The sequence below is a fragment of the Akebia trifoliata genome, chromosome 2, assembly GCF_017979445.1.
Source record: "Akebia trifoliata isolate Shusen 1 chromosome 2, ASM1797944v1, whole genome shotgun sequence".
In the NCBI taxonomy this organism is placed as follows: domain Eukaryota; kingdom Viridiplantae; phylum Streptophyta; class Magnoliopsida; order Ranunculales; family Lardizabalaceae; genus Akebia; species Akebia trifoliata.
The window spans coordinates 16,065,221-16,091,272 of record NC_141376.1 but is presented as its reverse complement, the minus strand read 5'-3'; the positions used below and the strand labels follow the sequence as shown (position 1 = coordinate 16,091,272).

Below are 26,052 nucleotides of genomic sequence, written 5' to 3'. Positions count from 1 at the left end.
TATCAATTTTTTATTAAAATCTGTAAATCACTTTTGTTGAGTTTAGAAGTTTCAGATTGGGCTGAGTTTTTGGGAGGATGATCTCCTCACCATAGAGATCGTCCTCATAAAAACTCCACTCAATCTGAGACTTTAAAGTCATATAAAACAACGTTGGCTATATAACCAAGTCGAGTTTCAGACCTCACTCGGTAGTTTTTGAATTGATTTTGCTTGTTGTTATCATCAAAGTGTAAAGATTTTCTAATTCAACTCTGACAGAATAACGCAAAAACTCACATCGATGTTGCATGTGCAAGGACTATAAATTTTTTCCCTCGGGATACATAACTGCACATCCCCATAAACATGTGCTGATTTTCTAACTCAATCTAACACAATAACTCAAAAACTAACTGATGTGGCATGTACAAGGACCATAGATTTTTTCCCTCATGATACATAATTGCACATCCCCATAAACATGTGCAATTATATATCCCGAGGGAAAAATCTATGGTTCTTGTACATCCCACATCAGTTAGTTTTTGAGTTATTGTGTCAGATTGAGTTAGAAAATCAGCACTATCAAATTTCGGGATCGAGTAACTTCACAATCTAATCAAGTTGAGTCTCCACTTGGCCGAGTTTTGAGTTTACTGGGTCAGTTTTAAAGTTATGGCTTAAGTAGAAAGACTAGACTCTAGAGCCTTCTACCAATAATTCAAAAGTTAACAATACGACTTCAGACTTCAGATTCAATATTGTCTATTAAGGCCAATTCACAATGTAAAAAAGCCCAAATTTGATGGGCCTGGGCTGTCAAATTTCATAAAATTCGACGGACAAAAGGGTCGAATTGACATCGAATTTTTCATTGTCAATTTTTTTTTCGACAGGCCGAAACTGTCAAATTAATGAAGGATGGGAGAAATTTGACAGTCCTAAACCATCAAATCTGGGAATATCTAGAATTTCGACGAACCTAGACCATCAAAATTCAGTTTCTAAAATTCATAGGCCTTGGCCCGTCAATTTTTTCTGTCAAAATTTTCAGTTTTCACGTAGTGATTTAACCATCCACAATATCTGTCCCATTCCACACATTACTATCAAATATGTTAAGAAGTCACCAAGTGAATGTTTGAGAAGATTCCCATCTGATCTAAACCTCCATTAAATCCTTTCAAACCTTCTTGAAGTGCAATTAGGGCTGCAACTAGACCTGCATTACCAGAAATGCATGGCTCAGTGTACTGAGGCATGTTCCTTGTATCTGTGAATTTGTCATCTTGGTCTGGTCCAGCTACCATGCTTCCTATAAGAACATTTGGATTTCGATCCTTGGAATATAGCCATCTATTCCCTTCTGCACAAGAATAACGTTGGCTGTCCCAAGGGATTGATGCACTTCTGTGGTGAACTTGAGTAGGGAATCTGTCTCCAAATCCAACCAAATAGCTCATCTTCATTGGGTTATTTCCTAGTATGTAATTCACCTAGAGAAACAAAGAGAAAAAGCATGAGAAAATTACAAAAACTGATAGGAACTTTCAACGATTATAGAACCAGATACGAAAAAATTAATAATTACAAAAATGGATATATACCCATTTTAATAAATATTAATTTCTCTATAAACCTGAGGCATCAGATCAGTTTGGTAGAAATTTGGGTTATGAAATATTAATTTCTCAACATAGTGAATCACTCTAATATCAATGGTGGATGTTGGAATGCCGAACTACTACAAATCTTGAAGTTCTTTGTGTGTATTATTGTATATTTTATTGCTTTTGTTGTTTGAATATGATTTAGCCTTTACAATTTGGGATAAAATACTAATTACCTGAATTGTGGGGAAGCTCTGCAACATTTCCAAGGTGAAGGAATTGTTGCTACAACTCAAACCAGGACTTCGCATAATGTAAAGGTAGTCAGTATACAATTTGCTAAGAAAAGAAGCCGTCGCTGCATACTGAATTGGTGCACTGTGATCAGGCCTTAACAAAATCAATCCTCCTGTATAGATATTAATATGTGAACATGAAACCTTATATCAACTCGTGAAAAGTATATAATAAAAAGAAAAGAATACATAATACAACTAAGATTTAAGGTGGCTCGACAATGCCTACATCCACAACCATAAGATCAGAGTGATTCATTATTTTTGAGAAAATATTTTACTGCCCGAGCCCAATGACCAGACATACCAAAATACTTTCCTAGTGAAGATTACCTCGGTACCGATCAATCACCAACTCCAATCAAGACATCTATAACAATGTCATAGCAGGGAAAATGTTGGGTTAAATGTCTTGAATGAAGGTCCTAGTGGGTATTGTTCATCAAATTAATAACACAACTTGGAGGTCCCAGGAAAAATCTAATAGGGATATTTGATGTAAGAGTACATAGGTTAAGTTTTGGATTGGAAACCTACATGTTTTATAAGTCAGGCTGTAATCATTCTCAAATATAGTGAAACTCTCTCATCTCTCACCCGTGGACATAAGACAAGTCCCAACCATGTAAATCATGTGTTGTTGGTTGTTTTCTTGTTTCTTTCATCGTATACATACATCGTTAGATTTAGGGATTACCAAACTTGGGTAAATATTAAAACATTTTACCTGGTGTAGTATTAAAATTTTCATTAGAAAAATATGAACAAATAAGCAATTCTGTCATGTTTGAGGATTCTTGAAGTGCATCTTCATACGGGTAGCCAGGATCATGGAAGTATCTTAGTCTTGTAAGCAAAACCTACAATTAAACCAAAAAAATATGAGACCCTAATTACAAAAATTATTAAATCATCTAAGAATTTATCGAGATTTAGTTAAGATTACCGCAGTAGCTGCAAGTTTGTTATTCCAATCAAGAACTCCTTTGTCAACATTTAACTCTTCGTTCATCGCTAATTTAAAATTCTTGGTTGCATATTTGAGATGAGAAGTGTTCCCAGTAGCGAAGAATAGCCAAGTCCCCGCCCATACCAATTCATCTAAGTATCCAGAAGAGTTGTAGAACTGTCTTGCTTCTCCTCCACAATCATCATCAATAGTGTAGGTTCCTTGCTTACGATTGTCATTGGTTACGTACTCAAATAACTTCTCTGCCGTTTTACTTAGGTTGTTAGAGTAGGCTTTTTCGTCTTTGAAAACTAATGATGAAGCTGATAATGCTGCAACAATTTCTCCTGCTAGATCTGAAGCTGTGTTCCTACAGATCGAAACGGGTCTTGGATAGGCCATATCTTCGGGTCTTTGCCAACAATTGATATCGGTATCTGTTTCAGTACTATTACTAGTGCTTCCAACCTAAAATCATAAAAGAGAGGAAAAACAAAATTATTTTCATTAAGATTCGAAATGAAGGACATTAAGTGTGTTCTGTTCAGATTGTTAGATTTTGATTCCAAATTCTTATTAATGATTTGTTAGAATGAGATTATAGAAACTAATTTACAAAATTCAAAATCTTGTTTGCTGCTATTTCGGAAAATTGATTTTAGAATCAAATTTTGTTAATGACCTTGTTTCAAACTAGATGCAACAATGCCACATTGACACAAAAACGCAAGAAATATTTCCGAAGAAAGCAAGAAACTGGTCCTACCTCTTATATGATTTAAGCCCATTTCTATTCCATGATCATAGCAAAACAGCTATTATAACCCCAACCAAACATAACATCAAATTCTAAAATGTATTCTAGAAACCTAACACAAAGCCTTTCTGGGCATTGGTGCGGATTCTAAAATCCAATTTTCACATATAATAGATTCTAGAATCTAATGCATTATTTTCCTCAGATTTATTCATCTGAATTCTTCATAATCAGAAAGAATGGTGATTTTGCATTTAAGGATATGTTTTTTACATTGCAAAACATTCACAACAATAGTTTATTAGCAACAACAATAATAATTAATAATTGGTTCCGTTGACTCAAGAAATGACGAAAGATCTTGATCATGTAAACGCAAAATCCAACAATCAAAAAATATCCTCGATATAAGCATTTTCCCATGATAATTATTGTTGAGATACGCATAAAATCTCAACCGTTGGATTTTGTTTCATGTCCCTCCCTTGTTTTTTATATAAAAATACTGTGCTTAATTAAAAGTTTCTTGGAAATTAAAAGAAAATGACCAAAATGGCCTCATGCTTATCCTCTCGCAAAAAATACTTATTTTTTTTTTTAAACCTAAAAGGGCCATTTTCTTTAATCTCCAAGATAAATATTTTTACCCTTACTTTCAGCCTCAAGATGTATAATTTTGTAAATTTTTCTATAAGATCAATTTGCAAAAACATGTTAACCAAACGAGATTTTGATTGGCCATTGTAAAATCAATTTTCAGAAGTGCTATAGCCAAAGGATATTCTGGATTCTAAAAATATGTTTCTATAATCTGACTTTAACAATCCATAATCAAAATTGGGAATCAGGTTCTACAATCCAAACCAAAGCAAACACCCAAATCTCGAAAGTGCGAGTAGCATCTTGTAAACAATACTATATCACTTGCCTGAGAATACAATATGGTGGAATCAGAAGTAGAATTGGGAGGCACAAAGATCTTAAGCAAGTAATCACTTCCCCATCTGATAATGTCCTTGACATGATCAAGCTCGCCTATATCCTCATATTTCTGATGATATTCGATGACGGTCCAGCTCAAAAGGGTAACAGTATAAGCTGTTGGAAAACTAAACTTGATATTGTTTCCCGAATCGAAAAACCCCCCAACAAGATTTGCATGAGCTTCACTCGTATTCCCATCTGCCAATCCCGAATCTCCGCGAAACTTTATCGAATTGTTCTTTGGTAAAATCCCAGCTATCAAAATGATATAAAATCATCAATGAACACAATAAAATAAAACTAAACTACATTAAATTTAAAAAAAGAGAAGGAAAAGTTACACTTTTGAGCGTCGAAGAACAAAAGTGCTTGATTAAGAGCTATCGTGTAGTTACTAGATGATTTATGGTGGGCATGTTTGAGGGTCAAGAAGTGTAAGAGTAGAATAATTGCTAGGATAACGAAGATTAGGGAGAGCCATGCATATAAAAAACGCTTGAAATTCTTTCTATCGGTGATAACAAGATTATATTCGATTGATTTAGAGTACTTAGGTGGGGTGGAATCGGATATGGAAGAAGCTGGAAGAAAGTTAAATTCAAGTTCAATGGAGTTCCAACGGCTAGCCGAGGGTAGAAGACGACACGCTTCTGAAACTGTATGGACATATTCTACAGAATCTGTTTCCGTGGTACTAGTCATAATAGAAGCATTTGAGAGAAAGAGAGCAGAAGTCAGGTATGTGAAGAAGGTGTTGTGTAAGGAGTTGTATTGAAAAAAATATATAAAAAAAAAATACAGGAAGGAATAAATGTAAATTCCAATCTCGTCCTCCTTGTTGGTATCGAAATATTGATGAAAAGAAAATATAAAATTTGGATTGGGTTTTTAAATTTTCTTTTAAAATAGACCAATTGAATAATTTAAAAAAATAAATAAATAAAGTGAAATTTGTTGGAAAATTCTAGTTTCCAGACCAATTAAATGACTGATGAGGAAAGATAGTCTTAGGGATTCTCTAGAAATATGAATCTCTAAGAAATTTGAGCCAATTCCTAAGAAACATGGTTTTCCTCTGATCTTTGATTTTATGTTTGTGCATCAAATGTTGTTTGGAGATTACAAAAGTCAAAATTCATATAGCAACATTTCAAACTAATCAACAAGTCATATGGAATTAGGCCAACTTGCGTCTAATATATTGAATTTCAAGCTATCTTGCATAATTCAAAATTTATTTAAATCCGCTCTTCAAATTAACTGAAAAATGTGGCAGAGTGAATTGTAAAATGATCGAGCTGATTTAGAAAATCGGATAGAAATAAAAAATAGAATTCTAAGTTTTAATACTTAAAAAGCTTTAAGATTTGTAATTATTTGAGTCATTATAGAGATTCGTGAATCAAGTTGATTCAATAACATGGACATTCTAATCAATTTGAGTTTTGAAAGTATGTAGGAACGATGACACAAGCAAAACAAATTTTTTTATAATATGCTTGCAACTAATATCTCTGTACTAAATAAAATTTAAATTTAAATTATAAAAGTACCTTTGAATGTATTTATATTATCAGTTATAATAAGAGAAGGACGAGCATTATTAATTGAGATCCATCTTGAATAAAATTATAAATTACAAAAAATATTTTAGTTCAGAAAATTTTGTTACAAAATCACCCATTTGACTATTAGTATATAGATATATACTGAGTTGATAAATAGTTAATGCCCATAGGTTGTGAGTTCGATACCTAATATGGGCAATAATTCCGGGCCAGTCCTTGGACAAGACCATGATCTATGAACTGGGCAAAACCCAGTTATGGGCCCGGTCCGCTGTCTACAAGGATAACTCGTTATTAAATAAAAAATAAAAAAATTGATGCATATTGTATGACTCCTCTTGAATTTAATGGGTTGGAAACTTCTGAATATCGATTCAACTTTTAGTTGAACTTGTTTTCTTGGGTGAACCCAGTCAACGGGCCCTAGGAATAACCTATGTATAAGAAGTAAAATGAAATATCTGTAGTTTAATAAATTTTACAAATTAAGATCTTGTTTTCTTTAAGAAAATGTCGAAAGTTTTGGTGAAACAGAATGCCTTGTTCGGCATTTCCAATGTTCTCGTCCTTTGTGAATTGATGCAATCCGTCCTTGTCCTTGTTTTTGTCACTTCCAACATCTAAACAGACTCTGTTTGCAAGAAATATGTTTCAAATATTAGAACCTCAATTTCATATAGAGAAATTTATCCAACAGAGCTAACTATTGGATTTTTGTTACAAAAACTCTATTGGAGTTTTGACAATTCTAAGGAAACTTTACTTTATGAAGTTTGTTACCCACTAAACCTAACTAAATCAAGTTTGTTACCTAACAAATCTTAGAGTGGGGATCCACGTCATAAAATTCAAATTTATGCCCTTAATTTGGTACTTAACACACCTTGGAGTGGATTCTAACCTCATTAATTTGTGTCATCAAAAAAGATGATTTGATGCCATAGGGTTATAAAAATTTTGGAAAAAATCAATTCGAAAAGATCTTTAACTTTCACCATTCTAATTTTAGTTTTAAATTTATGAGTTTTGTAGCAATTCATTTTCAACCCCTAAGATCAAGCTTCAAATATATATATATATATATATATATATATAAATTTTTCCAATGAATATGAGTTTCTCTATGAAATCTAGAGGATTGTAGTGTTGGATTGCTAATTTGATAATCCATGTGGCCCAACAACCCTTGGTAAGATTTGATATCTTAACAAGTTAGTCATGCTACCTTGATTCAAAAAGTAAGGTTTTTCAAATAACAAACTTGATAAAGTAAGGGAGTTTTTGTAATAAAATTGCAACAGATAGGTCTGTCCGAGAAGTCTCTCTTTCTAATATATCTGAAGTTCTTCATGTTTTGGTCAGTAGTTGAGATAACCCTGTAATTTTAAACTAATGAAATGTCCCTCGACTTAGTATTCTGTGAGAGACTAATAATAAATGACCGAGTTGATCTCATCTTCAACCTCAAGCCAAAAGGTCCTTGATTTCCTCCCAAAAACTAGTCATCTTCAATCACTTAGATAAAAAAAAATTTACCCTTATTTTCAATAATAAGATTCTAGCTTCTTCAATCTTCCAATCTCATAACAAGTATGTTTTTCAGGGAAGTAGAAGATGATGGGAGTTTTCTGTTTAAGAGTCCCAAAATCCGTCTCTAATTCGGCCCCAAAAATTAACGGGTAAAGTTGGAAATGTAAGCAGGCCATGGCCTCAAAACATGTCATGCCGCGGCTTGTCTTTTTATATTTTTGTTATGCAATTCTTGAATTCCCGCCACGGTCTCATTTTTTATCAAACTGCGACTTGAAAACCTTTTAGCTTGTATGGTTAACTTTCTTCTTCCGAGAGAACCAATTTGGATCCAAAATTTCTCCTAAACGTTTGCAAACATCACAATGTTCCATATTGTTCATAATCTGTAAAATAAGAATAAAAATCAAATAAAAACACATAATTACATAAAAAGTTTAAAATAAACTAAATTTAACTATAAACAACTAAAAGACTCTATAATTAACAAAATATTATATTTAAAAGTGATTTATTCGCAGGTATAAAACCCACTCATCATTAGGTGAATTAAATGAAATGGGATTTGGTTAGAAGAATGAGGATGTAAAGAAATGGTTGTAAATTAAGTGTTAGGTAAGTTGAATGGAGTGGATTTTGATTAGAAGAATGGGGGTGTAAGGGAATGATTGTAGATTGAGTGTTAGGTGAGTTGAATGAAGTGAGTTTTAGTTATAAGAATAAGAGTGTAAGGGAGTGGTTGTAGATTTCTTTGGGAGGGTGGAGGATGTAGTGACATTTGTCCATTTGTGATGATCTTGAATTCTGGTGGTGATTGATGGTGATTTGGGTTAAGACTTGAGCTTACGATAATGATTTTGGATTCGATTTTAGGTCCAATGGACTTAGAAGTTAGGTTGGATTTGATTAGAGTAGGATTGGGTTGGATTGAAAAGTGAGGCAGTAAGGGGTAACCCACAATGTTTAATAGCCCATGGGCCAAACAAGGGACCTTGGGCTTTTCTTTGAAATAAAATCTTTATTTTGAGGGTTTTGGGCCCTTAGGCTCATTCAAATAAAATACATTTTTTTAGTCCATTTTTAGTAGGACTTGTTTAAATTGGGGTGCCTATAATGATACATAGTTCTTTATATTTTATTTATCACACATAATATGTGCACTAGATAGTTTTTATATATTTGTGGTGCATGAGATAGGTTTCAAGATCAACTTCCTTAAAGTCAATCCAAGTAGGTCTAACATGTATTTAGGGGGAGTTTTTGAAAAAAAGGGAAGTTAATTTTTGTGTATTTCCAGAAAGTCAATAATAAGTCTTATGGTTGGAATTTATGTTTGTCTTATAGTAGGATGTGTGTTCTGTCACAAAACTACCAAAAGGATATATTTTTAGGAAAACATTATTTTCATAATTTGTGGTGGCAAAGTTTTGTATTCAAAATCACTTGAGTCTAGTCATCTCTTTGTTAAAGAATCACACTCAAGCTTGAAATCCAAGTCAAGCACACAAATTGAAGACCATTCGATTCCATTTTAGGATAGTAAGTGACTTAAAGAATTATTGGAACCTTAGGTGATTGGAAGATTTTATAAAACATAAGTTCAAAGTTCTTAATTTTTTTAAAAAGAATTTTTATTTTGATTTTTCTGTATACCGATTGACTGACCCGAGAAGATAAATCAATGGATTCAACCTAAAACCGATCAACCCTGCCTACTAATCAATCGATAGTAATGATTTTTTTTCATGCGAAATGTAGATATTGATAAAAGTTTAACCTTCATCTACTTGGGTTTGGGGGTTGCCACCATTCAATGAGTTGAAGGTGTGAATGGACACCTTAAAAGAAGTTTTAAAATTTTATTTTTCAAGGACTTGGTGACTTAAATCTGATCTAACCTTAGAAGTTAAGAAAAAGGAGGTTCGATTGTGAGATCTATTTTTTCATGGACTTGGTGACTCAAATCTAGTCTAACCTTAGAGGTTATGGGTAAAGAGGTTCAAATGTGTGATATAAGGAAGGTATTAGGCATCTCATCTCACTCGGCAAGTTGATGGTTACTAAGAATTGGCAGAAAGTGAAAATTAAAATTATATTTTTAAGGATTTTTGGAGTTGAAAAAGGGTGCAATGCATGAATGCATGGATGCATGGTATAAAAAGAATGTGAGTGAGTGCAAAGATGTTTAGAATGTGTCCTTAAGGGACCTTTTTTTTTGTATTCTTAGTGTTTTAAATGTTAATCAATGAGAATGACACTTCGACTCTTTGCATTTGTAGAACAAAAGTAGTGTGGTGTGTGCAAAGTGTATGTATGCAAATATTCCTTAAGGAATTTATTATGGACTTAGAAAATGGAAGATCACCTCACATGGAAAGATTACTCTCTTCTTCCTTAGAGTTCTTATACTACATGCAATGCAAATATGTTATGAAAACAAATAAAAAACATTGGAAGATAAATGTTCCCTAAGGAACTTATTATAGATTTAGAAAAGGAAGATCACTTCACATGGAGGATTTACTCTCTTCCTCCTTAACAATGAAAGCAACTATACTACTGGCTTGAAATTTAAATGAACTTGAAAGTAAGAATTCAAGACAATTGCAAGGAGTTAAAAGTTTCAAATGGACTTATAGTGGTAAGGATCTTCTCACGAAGGGGATTAACTTTCAATCCAAACTAGCCATTGAACTATATTATTGCCAAAATTTAAAATAAACTTAAAATAAAGTTGAACTTATAAGTGGTAGGGGTCCTTCCACTAGGAGGTCACTCAACCCAACTATGCCGATATAAGAAAAACAAAGTCTATATTAAATTACTTGAAGTAAAATTGAAATGAAAGCAAATAAAGATATTAGAGTGAGGGAGGTAGAAGTGGGACTATGGGATACTATTTGCAAAATAAAAGTTTAATGTGTTTCTTCCCACATTGGTCTTCTTTCTTTCTTCATCTTCTTCTTGTTTTAAGCTTCCAAAATACTTAAGTAAATAGTTTTACATAATTTTGAAACTTTAGAAGGCTTTAAGAGAAAATTTTGACTGAAATTTGGGAAAGTATGCTTTCTCTCCTCTTTTGCCTTAGAGGGGTTCTCTTTTTATAAGCCTTTCGAAGACCATTGGGGATACAAAGGTCCAAAATCCATAAGTTTAATTTATTTGTCACTAAATCTCTATGAATGACCTTATTTACCCTCCATCATTGTGTCCTTGACTATCTTTTGCTCTTTTTTAAGTATTAATATCATGATGATCAAGGGATATGAATGTAAAAACTGACAAAATTCTAGACAATTCTTTTGAATGGGTAAAAGCATTCAAATCTTTGAAAAACAAAAGAATAGATGATAAAATGTCACAATGACTGTAAATAGCATCCAAGAGGGGGTCTTCAGGGTCAATTAATCTCTCAAGACTCTCAACAAACTAAGGTTAAAAGGATAATTACTCTTAAGGTTCTAGAAAACACTCTTTGAGAGATAGTGTTTAAACTTTTTGAATGTAGTTTAACTCTAATGAAATAGATAGTAATGACACACTACGTCATAAAGCATAAAAAACGACTGCCCCTGCAGTCGGAAAAATAGTCGTTTTAAAAGGAGTGATTTTTTAAAAACGACTGTCCAAAACAGTCGGAAAAAACGACTGTCCAAGACAGTCGGAAAAAAACGACTGTAAAATAAGGATATAGCGACGGTTCCTGACCGTCGCTATAGGGTATTTTAAAAAAAAAAAAAGTATTTTACACCTGCCCCCCTCACATGTTGCTGAATATTGGAGATACCCCTATGTTTTGATATTGATGACCTAAACCCCAACTAACAACATGAAAAGACCCAAATACCCCTTGTCTTCAACTTTCATAAATCTAACTATTTTCAGAACCACCTGCTGTAAATTATCTAATTTTAGAAGATAAAATGAAACAATACAAGCCAAAGAACTCACTTGATATAGTATATATGGTCAAGATCAAGAAGTGGGATATTACTTTGGACAAGATCTCCAAGGTGGGGGGCCTATCAACTTTGCCCTAAATACAAGCCAAAGAACTCACTTGATCTTTTTCTTTGTACACATTGGTAGCTGATGAGTGTGCTAGCAAACTATGATGCATTCCTATGTAGGGGTCCACAAAGTCATTGCCAGGCCTGCAGCCGAGATAGCCAGCCCGATGTGAGCAAATCAAAGGTGGAAATGTTGGGTCGCCAATGGTTGATAAAAACACAGCATTGGGCACATTGATAGTGGTCCAGTGGGAGACCTTATCACCAAACTCTCTAAAACACACATCTGCATATTCTATAAAATCCCCACTGAACCAAAAAAACAAATCCAACCCATGTCACATGAAATCTTATGTGCAAATAATAAAAGAGATGCTACAAAGGAAAGGGTGTAAAATTACATTATTTTGGGGCTCAGCCATCCTCCATGTTCATCTTCAAGTATTTGAGGGAGGTCCAAGTGGAAGATAGTAACATGTGGTTCAACTCCTACAAGTTCCAATAAATTGAAAATGCAGCCAATAATAAAGGCCTCTCATGGTTTTAAAACTTGTGCTTTGACGTCTCGTCCATGAATGAGATTGAGTTGTCTGATTTATTTGAATCGTTTGATTCAACAATGAGATAAAATGGAATGACTAACTTTTGAGAAATGTCTCGTTCATGGACGATATCACTCAATCATATAGCTCGGCAGAAGCCCATATGTCAAGATGGATCCATCCCTTTAAGAGAAAGAAAATGGATTGGCCTATAGATTTTGTGCTAGTTGACTTAATCAAAAACTCCTTATACTTGAGCTTCTTCTTAACTCAATAACTTCTGTGGCCAATGTAAATAAAGGCCCTATCCATCAAAATTTTAATTGTCATCAATAGAGTTTTGTATCATTAAGTGAATAAATAAACAGAAACAAAAGTAAAAAAACTTCATAAGAAACTAAATAAGTGACAACCTGTCGTGAACAATTTTGTCAAATTTATTGGCATTCATTTGAATTGTTCACCGAGCAAGGGCAACGAATCAAGATACATTCTATCCATTATTTCAACAGTACATGGTTAATTGTCAAATGTAACCTAAAATTACTCATTAGTAAGCAAAACATATGCAATAACCACGTGTGATGCAAAGAATACAAGTTCATATAATTAACTGAACCCAATTAGAAAACTCTGAAAATTAGTAAACTCACCGCTGAGGTCTGGAGACTTTTCTGGAGGCGGGAAAAAAAGCAGAGTTGTGGAGTCCCAAGAATTCAGAGAGTCCCTTGCCTACATTGGCCTGCCCACACACCACACCATTAAAGACTAAACAAAACACACATCACCTATAATCATACATTACTAACTAGGATACTAAAAAAAGGGATAAAAACATGAAATTTATAATCCTATCAAAATGAATTACAATTTAAAATGTTCTAAACATTGAACCCACCACAAAATGAAAATTCAATTGCTCATAAACAAAGAGTAAAGCACAACAATAACAAGAGACAGGTAAAGAAAATTACTCATCTAACTCAACAAGAATTTCCTCAATTTGGGGTAAATTCCTACAATTTTATGAAGTTTTCAGATTCTTAGATGTCTTGGGACTTCCAAGGGTTTATCCCTTGTACAATTGCAATGCCTTAACCAAGGAATCAACGTGGGTAAACTTGCATGCAAAGCAAATTAGACCCATAGTCATTCCTCCATCACCCAAACACCAACATTTTGAGAGTAAACCATCATCAATGAAGACGAGAATGAGCACAACAAAAATGAATGTCCATATAACCAAGACTTGGCATACCTTTGGAAAGGGCCATGACCGCGACTTCCCACAACCCAAAGATCTAGCTGAACACGCTTCACCTCATGGCAGATAACTTCTTTGGGATCACCTTTCTTGATACATGCTTCACAAGGGATCTATAAAACATTCTCATATTTAATATTTCTATTTTACGCAATTGTGGCGTCACAAAAACCGCATTATGACGTAGTGTTAATTTTGTAAATACCACGATGAACTAAGTTTATGCATTAGCATACCCATATGTGAAGATCATATAATTTCATTTCAAACTCTGTAACTCAGGTATGAATCACAAAGTCTAACATGTACCGGTTTTGTTCCACATGAGCCATCTAACATTCCCAGCCTATGTTACAGGGAAGTCAATAAAAAAGAGAAAAGAAAAGTACATCTAGTTTAAATGAGATCAAATATATTTTTTTTTTCTCTGATATTCTAGTTCTATCCCTCAATACAACCGTATTTGTAGTTAACAAGATCTGACAGATCGACTTCAAATAGAAGAAATAGTAAAATTTCAACAACAAAAAAAACAAGATTAGAAGGTGAAAGAAACTAAAAATCGTAGCTACAAAGTTAATCCTCACTAAACTAATCAAAGATATAAATATTGCTAGCATATAATGCATGTTGGATCCTACAAAAGTAACAAGGGGTTAACTAGGTATCATCTCAACATCATTATCTCAATAATGGAGAAAGGGTCATAAGAGATAGGTATGCATGACTCTTACCTCTTCAATACCAACATACTCAGGATGCTTCCGAGGAGATATTGGTGATGATTTGACAATGCCATTTTTCCAGAGTCGCTCTCTCCAAGTTCTCTCTTTATCGAATATTCTAACCAATTCTTTCTTCAAATAAGGAGGAACTTTGCCATCACATTCACTCTGCTAGTTGTAACAACATGAAAACAATCAAGAAGATGCAACACACACACACACACACAAAAACCCTGAAGTAGCTACCTGAATTAATGTAAGAAGTAGAAGGCATAGAGTTCCCTAGAAGAGTTAAACAAACAAGAGGCTGTCTGAAAATGAGACAGGATAGACAGAATCTAATACAGGCCTATGAAAGAACCACTTAAGCATCATATGGAAAGAAAAAAGTATCAATGTAAGTCAGCAATAATTATTACTAGGAAATGCAAGAAGCCTTGAACAGAACAAAAGATTATCTTGACCCTAGTCACACTACACTAACTACATTCATTGAAATTTTCCTGTCTTCATCATCAAAAGGACAATTTAAATCATTCATTGTAGAGTTCTCAAAGGCACTTATCAAATACCTGATGTTGGACTCCATGTCTTTCTTTTTTTGGGTTCAAAAGGACAATTTAAATCATCAACTATCCTGCATTATTCTAAATTTTTTTCTATACTGGAAATAGAAAGAACAGAACCTCTTGAATAAAAAAAACCAAGAACCAAGGATGTTATCTTATGGCCAGAACTATGAACAATAATGAATTGGTTTTGATCCCACAGTACTCATAAAAAAGTGGCCTTTTAACCAACTTAGAATATGGTTGAAGAAAACATATGTTTTGATCTATAATACTTAAAATAACAAGAGAGATAAACACTAGAATTGCGTGGTCTATCACTGAGACAAATCTGCATACACTTCTATGTATAAATACAAAACAACATCTTCAAGACTTCAACAGCTCAAACTAACCTTTCTGAGAACCTAGAGTACACTCACAGTTAATAAAGAAGAGAAATTAATGTAGAGAAAATGGAGAAATTAATACAAGAACACATACAACTCATACAAAATACAGAGAAATAGAGATCAAAATCCTAAAAATTGGCAAATATAAATGCAGAGAAAAAGGACGTAAAAACAACTGCAAACCTAAAATAGGGAAAATTTAAAGAATCAAACAAAAAACAATTTAAAAACCTTGAATTATAAGAGTAAAATAGTGATCAAAACCCTAAAAACTGGCAAGAAATTGAGAAATCTCTTTCAAAGACTCTCATGCAAGGCATTTAAGGAGATTTAAACAGAGTAAATAAGGTTTCATCAAGAATCACTTACTAAGAACTTGTTCTGCTGAGAATCTCCTCAAAACATCCTTACAGAGCATCCTCCGCAAAAGATCTTTTGCCGACGAAGACACAGAATGAAAGATCCGAGTTGGAAACTGAAGATTCACACAGAGAACCGCCTCAAAAATCTCTCCCGCAGATTCGCCTCAAATTTCTCTCCCACAGATCCTTTTGGAGATGCGATCGTAGAGATCGGACGACTAACAAAGCTCGATATGGAGATAATCCTCGTCTTCGGAAACGTTAATGATCTGAAGAACGTTTGGGTTTCCCCTTACGAGATTGATGATCTTGGCTTCTTTCTCCAAGCATTCTCGATTGACCAAGTCAGAAAGAAAAAGTGTGTCAATCGATTTACAGGAGAAGAACTAGTCAAAAATCGGAGAAAAACAACGGAAAAATGCACCAAATCTCCTTCGACCGATCCCCTCGCCCACTTGATAATCTCTGCAACCTATCAAGTGGTGCAAGAGAAAAAGAGAGAGAGAGTGAGAGAGAGTGATCGATAGATTTGAGAGAGGCAGAGAAGAGTGAGAGAGAGATAATATAGTGTTGCTGATACAAGGAATAACTTGTATGTGAGGAGAAACGACGGCTAAACGACTGCTGCAAACTGTCGCCATTAACGACAGCCTTTAGCAGTCGTTTTTAACGTAATTATGGAGTCGTAAAAAACGTAATATGACGTAGTGACATGTCATTTGCCTAAGGGTGGAAAAGCTTAGAGGTCAATTTCTTTGATAGAATCTAAACAAAATATGGGTAAGAGAGGTCATTTTTCACAAATTCTAGAAATTATCTTGGATGGGAAAAATAATCTAAGTCCCTTGAAATATATCTCAACAAACTTGAAACTCACAATAAACTTGTTGGTCAATTACCTTAGATTATATCTCAACAAACTTGGGATATGAAGGTAATTGTCAATTGGTGAGGACTAAGAATCAAGATTAGGAGAAATGTACAATTACTTGAAAATCACACAAATGATAATAAACCAACCATCTAGACCTTGCCTGTGGCAAAGGCTAAGCCAAAATTGCAAGAGTCTATAGGTTACCCAAGGTCCAATGTAAAGTTTGCCTAGGCCTTGGTTGACCCATGGCATTAAGGTAAACTAGTATAGGCCATGGGTAACCGATGGCCTATTTTAGTCAGGCTTTAAAAAGTGGTTTTCAAGAATTGGGTTCCACTTGATTAAATTGGAGAATTTTTTAATTGGGCTTCACTTTGCTAGATGTTGAGAGCTCTCAATCTACACTAATAATTTTTATTTTCTAATATTTTAAGTCATGTACAACTCTTAGTTTTCTTTCTATAAACGGGACTTTTGCCTAAGCTTTTTTAACAATATACAAAAAGTTTTTTCTTATAGAATTTTGTGGAAAAAGATTATATCTTATTTTGAAAAATCCGTGAATTTCAAAAAACCTGAGTCCAATTCTTATTTTTGAGTGTTTAAGAAATACCTACACATCCAAATTAGAATTGTACTCTATGTTGCTAATGGAATCGAGAGTACAGTTCATGGAATCGGTTCATGCTGGTAATTGAGACTATAAGAGTGTTTCAAGTAGTCGGATGTGGAGTTTTACAAAGGGCATGGTGAAACAAGAAATGGGAGGATCATGGATTCGAGTTTATCTGTCATCTTGTGTGCAGGTAACTTTTTGTAAACTTATAATTCTATAGTGGATCATCTAGACTTGGTCCCGTGGATTTTTTTTCTCGGAAGGGTTTTCCACATAAAAGTTATGTGTTTTGTGATTGCATGTTCTCTGATTTATTTTCGCCTGATATGAATACTTATGAGATTAGTTAATTTAATCAAATTCCTTAATCATTAATTAGAGGAATTTTCACAAGTGAGTTCAATGCTTAGAATTAAATTAAATTTACTTTATAAAAAGGGGCGGAGGGCTTCTTCCACTCAAGCCCAAAGCACAAATCACAATACTTAGCTCTGAGTTTCTTTTCTTTTTTCCTTTACAATTTCCTCAAATACTAACTTGATTGTTGGCCCTTTGGCCAATACTACGCACGTGTCTTTTCAGGTGAAATTGACAAAAAAGAAAAGTAGAGACATGGAAGTTCATCGGAGACAACCAATGGACTACATTTATTGTGACTCAAATCTTAAGGAGTAGGAACCCAAAAAATTTTGTACAGTACCTTTAATCACAAAGTTGAAGCCCCTTGCAAATGGGAACCGCCACCCTCAATGGTGAATGGATGCTTAACTCAGATAGAGCATTCTCAGATATGGGGCATGGGTATGAAGTATCATCAGAGATACAAATGGGCATATGTTTGCGTGTGTGTGGTTGGCTATGCAGGATTTATCATGGATTACAAGGCATAGCAGACAGAATGGAACTTGTTATCAAGAACAATGTTCTCTCTCATTTGGATCAATTTTGACTCCTAAGAGTTTGAGATGTGGGGTATTACTTTCTTTTGTTCAAAGTATCTGCTTACAAAATATAGAAGGATCCAATAATTCCTTGAGTTTTGGGGTAAATTTGACAGAGTTTTCCCTTTGCAATTTCTTTTGTACCATTTTTCTTCTCGATCCCCCTATTTATAGGCTCATAGAGGGAATTCGTTACAAAAAAAAAAAAAGGCTTTAAAAATAGAAAACAATTTGTTGATCCCTGTTAGTACGGAGTGATTGCTAGGTCTAGAGAGATCGCTTTAACTAGAGTGATAAAAAAAACCTTTGTGATTTGTTTGTGCAACCCCTCTTGGAAATTTCCTCTTATTTGGGTCTGGGACCTTACTAATTTGCTTATACATCCTTGAATGACTAAAATTGTGTCTTATTTTTAGACACAAAATTTTGTAAACCAAAAAGCATAATACAACATAATGTCCCCTTAATGCTTATTTACCAGAGAGAAGTTCAAGGCATCAAACCAACATGTGTAACACTTTGCCTTCCAAAGTTAAGAATGGTGACAATTATTCCTAGCAAACACCAGGTGCTCATCATGAGCTACGCAATCCAAATCAATCCAATGAAGATCTAAGTCCAAAGGGTAAGAAAATCGTGCATAAATTGTAAAGAAGCCCAATACAATTGTTGTAGTCGTCATGATGTATGAGGCAAATTGTAGAAGCCTTGAAAAAAAAATGCGATTCAGGTCAAGTCCAAGGCCAAGTCCACAATAGGCAGTTAAGAGCCTAACAATCCAAAACAATGCATAATCACGCCATACACATCTCGAGAAATTTTGAATTTCACATAAAAGGGTGAAAAATCCTTATTTTGAATGATCAATTCACTTTCAAGTTTCTTGTCTACACAATCTTTCTCCATTCTCCTTCATAATTCCCCAAAACAAATATTTCCAAGCTTTGCTGGTGTTGCCTTGTCTTTTGGTGTCCCAAAATCTATTGTGCAATGTTTTTCATCTCTCCATTTGCTTGAGTTGTACACTGTCTTCACCGCATTCGAAATCAATTTTCGTCCTTAAGGTAAACAATGGTGGAGTTTGAATTTTTTATGGGTAATGAATAGTTTGGAGTATGAACAAAGAAAAACTGAGATTGAACGTAGTTAGGGTTTACAATAGAAGTTATTCAAGAGACCATGAGCGAGTATTAGAGTCTTTGGAAATGACTGGAGATATATATATATATATATATATATATATATATATATATATATATATATATATATATATATATATATATATATATATATATATATATATTGTAGATGCACGAAATGGCTCTACACTTTCCTTCTCTTTAAGCTCGGGGGACCTGCAAAACAGCCTACTCCGACGATCAAGTTAGCCAAATTGATCAGTGTAATGTGTTTAGAGAAGGAGAATTCGAACCTCTTTTACTCGTAGTTTTCTTCCTTATATAGGCGTTCAACTTGATCGTTTTCTGCGCCACCCCTTGAGGTGACTTGAGGTAGTTAGCTTACTCCCTGACATGTCAGCTGCAGGAGTTGTTGCAACTGCCCTATCACTTCTGAGAAAGTCAGAGTTGGTCTGACATGACGTGGGTTGTTAGAACTGGCTGTCTATTGCAGGCTCATCTGTCAGACCTGTCATACCGACCTACGAGCTGATGGCACAGCTCCGAGCTTTGAATACATGCATTCGTCGGGGTTAATAAACCGAACAAGAGTCGTGGTTTGTCCGACCTCAAAATCATTATCCTTGGCCCTTTATCCGAGCCACGTGTCCGTGCTCAAGAATTTCCCCCCACAATACCCCCTCCCGAGGACTCGGGCAGCATGATCGGGTACTCGGGAATATTAATAACAAAAACTGACACGTGGGTGCCTCTTATTGGGTCTTAGCTAAGATTAATGATATCTTTATGGCGAATCGTTACTTAGCCTTTTCACTTTTTGAGGGCGGCGGTCGGTTGGGCTATTATCGCAGTTCGCGTCCTGTCTGTTGGTTTAAACCGCGCAATTATTGCGTGGTGTACACGCGGCGCCCGGTTAATGGCTCGATTCATGTGCGAATTTCGAACGGTCATATCGGATCTTCCAGCAATTAATGTCTCATCATTATGGCTTAAGAGGCCCCAGCCGTTGATTTCGATCGCGCATCTCTAGGCTTCTCAGGCCTATAAATGCCCAATCCATTCCTCATTTTCATTTTCACTCTCACTTGCCTTGCCGTTACTCCGCCCAATCGTTCTCTCGCAGCCCTTCAGCCTTTTCGTACGTCTCCGATCGTGCCTCCGCTGCGCCATCGCTGTGCCATTCCGCCAACCGCTGTCCAGAGACCAGGAGTTACTAACCTTCCTCTCAGAAAGACGCAGCGTAGAGGTAACCCGGTCAAGGTCCCTCCTCTCTCCTCTGCCCCTTCACCTTCTCTCTTCTAAATGGCCAAGGGGAAAACCTATTCCCCTGTTCGCCCTCCACTGGACACCGTCCGGGATACTTTCGGTATCCCTAGCGGCGTGAGTTTGTCCTATGTGGACGAGACTTCTGTCCAGCGTGAATGCCCCCCAGGTACCTTGGTGGTATACTGGGGGCAGTTGAAGGCTGGCCTCCGAGTTCCCCTTAGTAGGTTAACTCGAGAGGTCCTGAACTTCTTTAGGAGGGCTCCCGGCCAGATGAGCGGGAACTTCTTCCGTCTCATTCATGCCTTCGAGCTAATGAATGAGAGGCTGGATGAAGGTCTGCAACTCGGCCTAGCGGACATTAGGGCCCAGTTTGCCCTTAAAAAATGCCCGAGTAGACCGGGCTTCTTCTACCTTTCCAAGAGGAGAGGGAAGCCGTCCTTGATCGAGCTTCCCGACTCAGATAAGGAAGGGTTTTTATTCCCCATTAAGCTGTCCGGGCAGTGGGAGAGCGCTCCCGGGGACGAGCTCACTCCCTTGATGCACCATTCCTTCAACCCTCATGGTGAGTCTCGTTCTGTTCCCATTATCCAACTTTTTATAGTCTGTATTTATTAGGCTCCTGGAACTAACTTCTCTTCGCTATGTCCGCAGGTCCTAGCAAGGACAAGTTTCCTGGGGAATCGGTGGTGATAACGCACTTGTTATCGAACCCCGACCTTTTCAGTTACGTTGCCGAGCTTCTACCACCACCACTCCGCCCTTCGTCCATGGCTCTTCAGTCCAAGCGTCCTCCACCAGTCCTGGGATCCGATTCCGAGGATGAGGTTGCGGAAGTGGCGCCCACCCTACCTACCGAGGCCCAGAGGGTGGGTGGCTCTGCTTTCGAAGAAGAGGAAGAAGAAGAAGATCACTGGCCTTTTCTCAAAAGGCTGAGGAGGGGGCCTCATCCTTCTAGGTCCCCAGCGCCAGCGCCGGTGCTGCAACTACCTCCACCTCCCGCCGCCGATGAAGCAGGCCATCCAGCCTAGCCATCGCACACTTCCTCGGCTGGATCTGCCCGAAGAGAGAATCAGCCTCTTCCCACCCCCTGGACGGTACGTCCATCAGTCCGGGGGAGGCCGGTGTCGGATAGGGACTCGGCCTTATCCGACCCGGCCGTAGCTAGGGCTATTTTTGATGCGTCCGCGCTTCCGCGGGACGTTGAAAAAGTACGCCGCAGTTTTGTTGGTGACTCGACAAAATTCTGCAACGAAGCGTTCCGAGCTTTGGCTATGGTAAGCCTCTTACTTTACCTTGATATTATTTTTCTGTGTTCGTATGCCTCTAACGCTCCTCTTTTTCTCCCTGCTAGGCCCAACATGCCATGGCCAAACTTGTCGAGGCTTGCGACACCTTCGCGCAAGACCTCAAATCGGCGGAGGGCCGCATAACTCAGCTCCAGGCTGAGAGGGACATGGCTGCGGCCAGATCCCAAAAACTCTAACAAAACTTGGATAGCGCACTATCCGAGCTGGAGCAGAATAAGGACCGCCTGGCTTTGGCTGAGGGGAAGATTTCATCACTAGAGGAACTAGTCAAAGCGAAGGAGGCGAAGCAAGAGAGAGCTCTTCAGGACCAGCTCAACTCCCTCCAGGCCCAGCTTGACTCCTCGGAGGAGGCCTGGGAAGCGGTCTACAACAAACTGAAGGCAAAGCTGAGGAGAACCGAGGCGGCTGCAAAGAAGCCGGAGGTGATCCCAGAGGTGGTAGCGGCCGTGGTCCCTGACCTTCCCGCCGATCATTCGACTGCTCCTGCCGAGAGTCAAGCCCCCGATGAAGCCGAAGTCGCGCCCGAAGTAGATACCTAGCTTTTCTCTTGTAGTTGTTCGTTTTTTGTAGTTGTTTTTTTTTTGTTGGCACAATTTTGTAACTTTGTGTGTAATTCCGACATATATATAAATATATATTTTTCGTTGACTCTTGTGCTTCCCTTTTTGCTTTCTCTTTTCTGTTTTTATGCTAAGGCATTATGCTTAAAAAGAACAAACGGAATAACTAGATATACCTAACTCCTTAGGCTCGTGCCAGTGAAGATCCTGAATTCTGATTCTAAATCAGATCCTTTATTATGGACCACGTTCTTAATTTCAGATAAGTTCCTCAAATAAGCTCGGCCGTTTGTTGAGGAGTCGAGGCTTTGTCTTTGGACAAACTCTTTAGTTGGGCTCGGCTCCTATGGAGGGGCCGAGGCTTTTCCTTCGACCAACTCCTCAGTTGGGCTTGGTCCCCGTGGTGGGACCAAGGCTTTTCCTTTAAACCAACTCCTCAGTTGGGCTCGGCTCCTATGGAGGGGCCGAGGCTTTTCCTTCGACCAACTCCTCAGTTGGGCTTGGTCCCCATGGTGGGACCAAGGCTTTTCCTTTAAACCAACTCCTCAGTTGGGCTCGGCTCCTATGGAGGGGCCGAGGCTTTTCCTTCGACCAACTCCTCAGTTGGGCTTCGTCCCCGTGGTGAGACCAAGGCTTTTCCTTTAAACCAACTCCCCAGTTGGGCTTGGTCCCCGTGGTGGGACCGAGGCTTTTCCTTCGACCAACTCCTCAGTTGGGCTTGGTCCCCGTGGTGGGACCAAGGCTTTTCCTTTAAACCAACTCCCCAGTTGGGCTCGGCTCCTATGGAGGGGCCGAGGCTTTTCCTTCGACCAACTCCTCAGTTGGGCTTGGTCCCCGTGGTGGGACCAAGGCTTTTCCTTTAAACCAACTCCCCAGTTGGGCTTGGTCCCCGTGGTGGGACCAAGGCTTTTCCTTTAAACCAACTCCTCAGTTGGGCTCGGCTCCTATGGGGGGGGCCGAGGCTTTTCCCTCGACCAACTCCTCAGTTGGGCTTGGTCCCCGTAGTGGGACCAAGGCTTTTCCTTTAAACCAACTCCTCAGTTGGGCTCGGCTCCTATGGGGGGGGGCCGAGGCTTTTCTCTCGACCAACTCCTCAGTTGGGCTTGGTCCCCGTAGTGGGACCGAGGCTTTTCCTTAGATAGCAGGGCTGTTGAGCTAAGATGACTTTATTGATAGTATTTCTTTAAATTGAATACATTCCATGGTGATTGAATTTCATCACCGGTCGGAGTCTCCAAATAGTAAGCGCCGTTTTCCCCGACTTTTCGCACAATATATGGTCCTTCCCAGTTGCGGCCGAGCTTCCCACTATTAATTTCCTTGGTATTAGAAAATACATTTCGTAACACCATATCGCCGAACCTGAGTTCCCTACGATGTACCTTCCGGTCATAAGACCTCTTCAACACCTGCTGGTACCGTGCCAATCTCTCTAGGACTCTTTCCCGTGTTTCATCCAACCAGTCCAAATTCCGAGCCACCATTTCATCATTGACCTCCGTCTCTGCCACTTGTGACCTCGTGGTGGGAACCTGTATCTCGGTTGGAATAACAGCTTCCGTACCGTAGGCTAGCGCGAACGGAGTGAAATCGGTCGCCCTTCTTGCCGTGGTTCGATACGCCCATAGGACGCTGTGTAGCTCGTCTACCCATCTTCCTTTATGTTCCGCCAGCTTCTTCTTCAAGTTCGCAAGGATTGTCTTGTTCGATGCTTCAGCTTGGCCATTCCCTTGTGGATATCTCGGTGACGACTGCAGAGAACGGATTCCGTATTCCTTGAAGTACGATTGCACGCGGTTGCCCTTGAACTGAGTCCCATTGTCAGAAATCAACGCGTAAGGGATCCCGAATCGCGTTATGATGTGCTCCCATGTGAATTTGATAACTTCTTCCTCTCGAATCCGTGTGAGGGGAACAGCTTCCACCCATTTAGTAAAATAATCTGTAGCTACTAGGATGAACAACTTACCCCCATTTCCCCGAGACAGAGGTCCAACAATGTCCAAGCCCCATATCGAAAATGGCCAGGGTGATTTCATGGGATGGAGTTCGCTGGCTGGCTGTAGATGCATAGGGGCATGTTTTTGGCATTGATCACAGGTCTTTACATACTTCTTACAGTCTTCTTGCATCCTCGACCAGAAATAGCCCTGACTGATAACCTTATTGGCGAGCAACCGTCCTCCCGAGTGATTGCCACAGATTCCCTCGTGGATTTCCGCCATTATGAGCTCGGACTCTTCCTTAGTAAGGCACTTAAGAAGTGGCCCCCCGAAGGACATTCTATACAACTCCTCCCCAACGAGAGTGTACTTGCTGACCTGCCGAAGTAACTTTCTGGCCTCCCTTCTGTCTTCTGGTAGTACCTTTGAGCGCAGATACTGAGTAAATTCTTCTATCCATCCCGACGTTCTATCGGCCTGTGCGCACTCCCTCTCCTTATGTTCGATGCTTGCTTTAGGCAGGTATTCCACGGGTAAAGACCGTCCCTCCGTCTCTCCTAGCATTGAGGCAATGTAAGCCAATGAATCTGCATGCCTGTTCTCATCCCTGGGTATCTGGCATATCTCCACTTGGTCGAACTTCTCAATCTCTCGTTTAACTGAGATCAGGTATCTCGCCATGGGTTCATCTTTTGCTTCAAATTTCCCGTTGCATTGGTTGGCTATAAGTTGGGAGTCGGTGCATAGTTTTACTCGGCCGATTTTCAACTCGCTCGCCATTCTTAGCCCGTGGATGACTGCCTCGTACTCCGCTTCATTATTCGATGCCCCATACTCGAGTTTGACTATCTTTTCCAGTCTATCGTTGCTCGGTGTTACAATTACTATTCCAACCCCCGAGCCTGAGTAGTTCGATGACCCATCGACAAAAATTCTCCATCCTGCTTGCTTGTCCCACAGCTCTACTTCTTTCGTCCCTTCATCCTCGTTCTCCAACTCTTCCCAGTTCGGATCCTCAACTGGGAAGTCTGCAAGGAAATCTGCCAATACCTACCCCTTTATCGCTGTCCGGGATTCAAATTGTAAGTCGTACTCTCCGAGGATTACGGCCCACCTCGCCATCCTCCGCGACTTTTCGGATCTGTGCATCATCTCTTTCAGCGGAGTGTCCGTCACGACTCGGATGCGGTGTGAGAGGAAGTAAGGCCTGAGCTTGTGCGCCGAGTAAAAGAGCGACAATCCTACCTTCTCCGTCCTGGTGTACTTAACCTCCGATATGCCCAATGTTTTGCTGACGTAATAAATAGGATATTCCCGTCCCATTTCAACTTTAAAGAGAACTGAGCTTACTGACGATGAACTGGTCGCCAGATAAATCCCCAGCTCCTCTCCTTCTTCCGGAGAGCTAAGAATCGGCGGCTGTCCCAAATACTTCTTTAGGTCGCCGAAGGCAGCCTCGCACTCCGCACTCCATGTGAAATTCTTCTCTTTTTGCAATAACGCGAAGAGCGGGCGGTATCGATCGGATACCCTGGAGATAAACCTCTTCAGCGCAGCTATTCTCCCTGCCAACTTCTGCACCTGCTTCTGGTTGGCGGGGCTCGGCATTTCTACTAGCGCTCGGATCTGGTCTGGATTTGCCTCGATGCCTCTCCTGGTTATAATGTGCCCGAGGAATTTCCCAGAGGAGACGGCGAAGACACACTTCTTCGGATTTAACTTCATTCTGAAACTCCTCAGCCGGTCAAATGTTTGCCTGAGGTCTACCAGATGGTCCCCTGCTCGTTTGCTTTTTACCAACAAATCGTCGATATATACCTCCACAATCTTCCCGATCAATCCTTCGAACATTTTTGTCACGAGTCT

At 38.4% G+C, this 26,052-nt stretch overlaps 2 protein-coding genes across 2 annotated transcripts; both read right to left on the bottom strand.

The window, feature by feature from the left end:
• Window positions 1-1,100: 1,100 nt before the first annotated feature.
• Window positions 1,101-5,280, bottom strand: LOC147409789 (endoglucanase 25-like). Its single transcript, XM_086432012.1, has 6 exons — window positions 4,920-5,280; window positions 4,523-4,833; window positions 2,835-3,305; window positions 2,616-2,748; window positions 1,829-2,001; window positions 1,101-1,478 (listed from the first exon to the last, which is right to left on the bottom strand). The coding sequence occupies exons 1-6, from the start codon at window positions 5,278-5,280 to the stop codon at window positions 1,101-1,103; spliced, it is 1,827 nt and encodes a 608-aa protein (XP_086288138.1).
• A 2,680-nt stretch (window positions 5,281-7,960) lies between these two features.
• Window positions 7,961-13,502, bottom strand: LOC147409788 (cyanidin 3-O-glucoside 7-O-glucosyltransferase (acyl-glucose)-like). The gene is made up of 4 exons (XM_086432011.1): window positions 13,487-13,502; window positions 12,088-12,175; window positions 11,737-11,995; window positions 7,961-8,062 (listed from the first exon to the last, which is right to left on the bottom strand). The coding sequence occupies exons 1-4, from the start codon at window positions 13,500-13,502 to the stop codon at window positions 7,961-7,963; spliced, it is 465 nt and encodes a 154-aa protein (XP_086288137.1).
• Window positions 13,503-26,052: the final 12,550 nt, after the last annotated feature.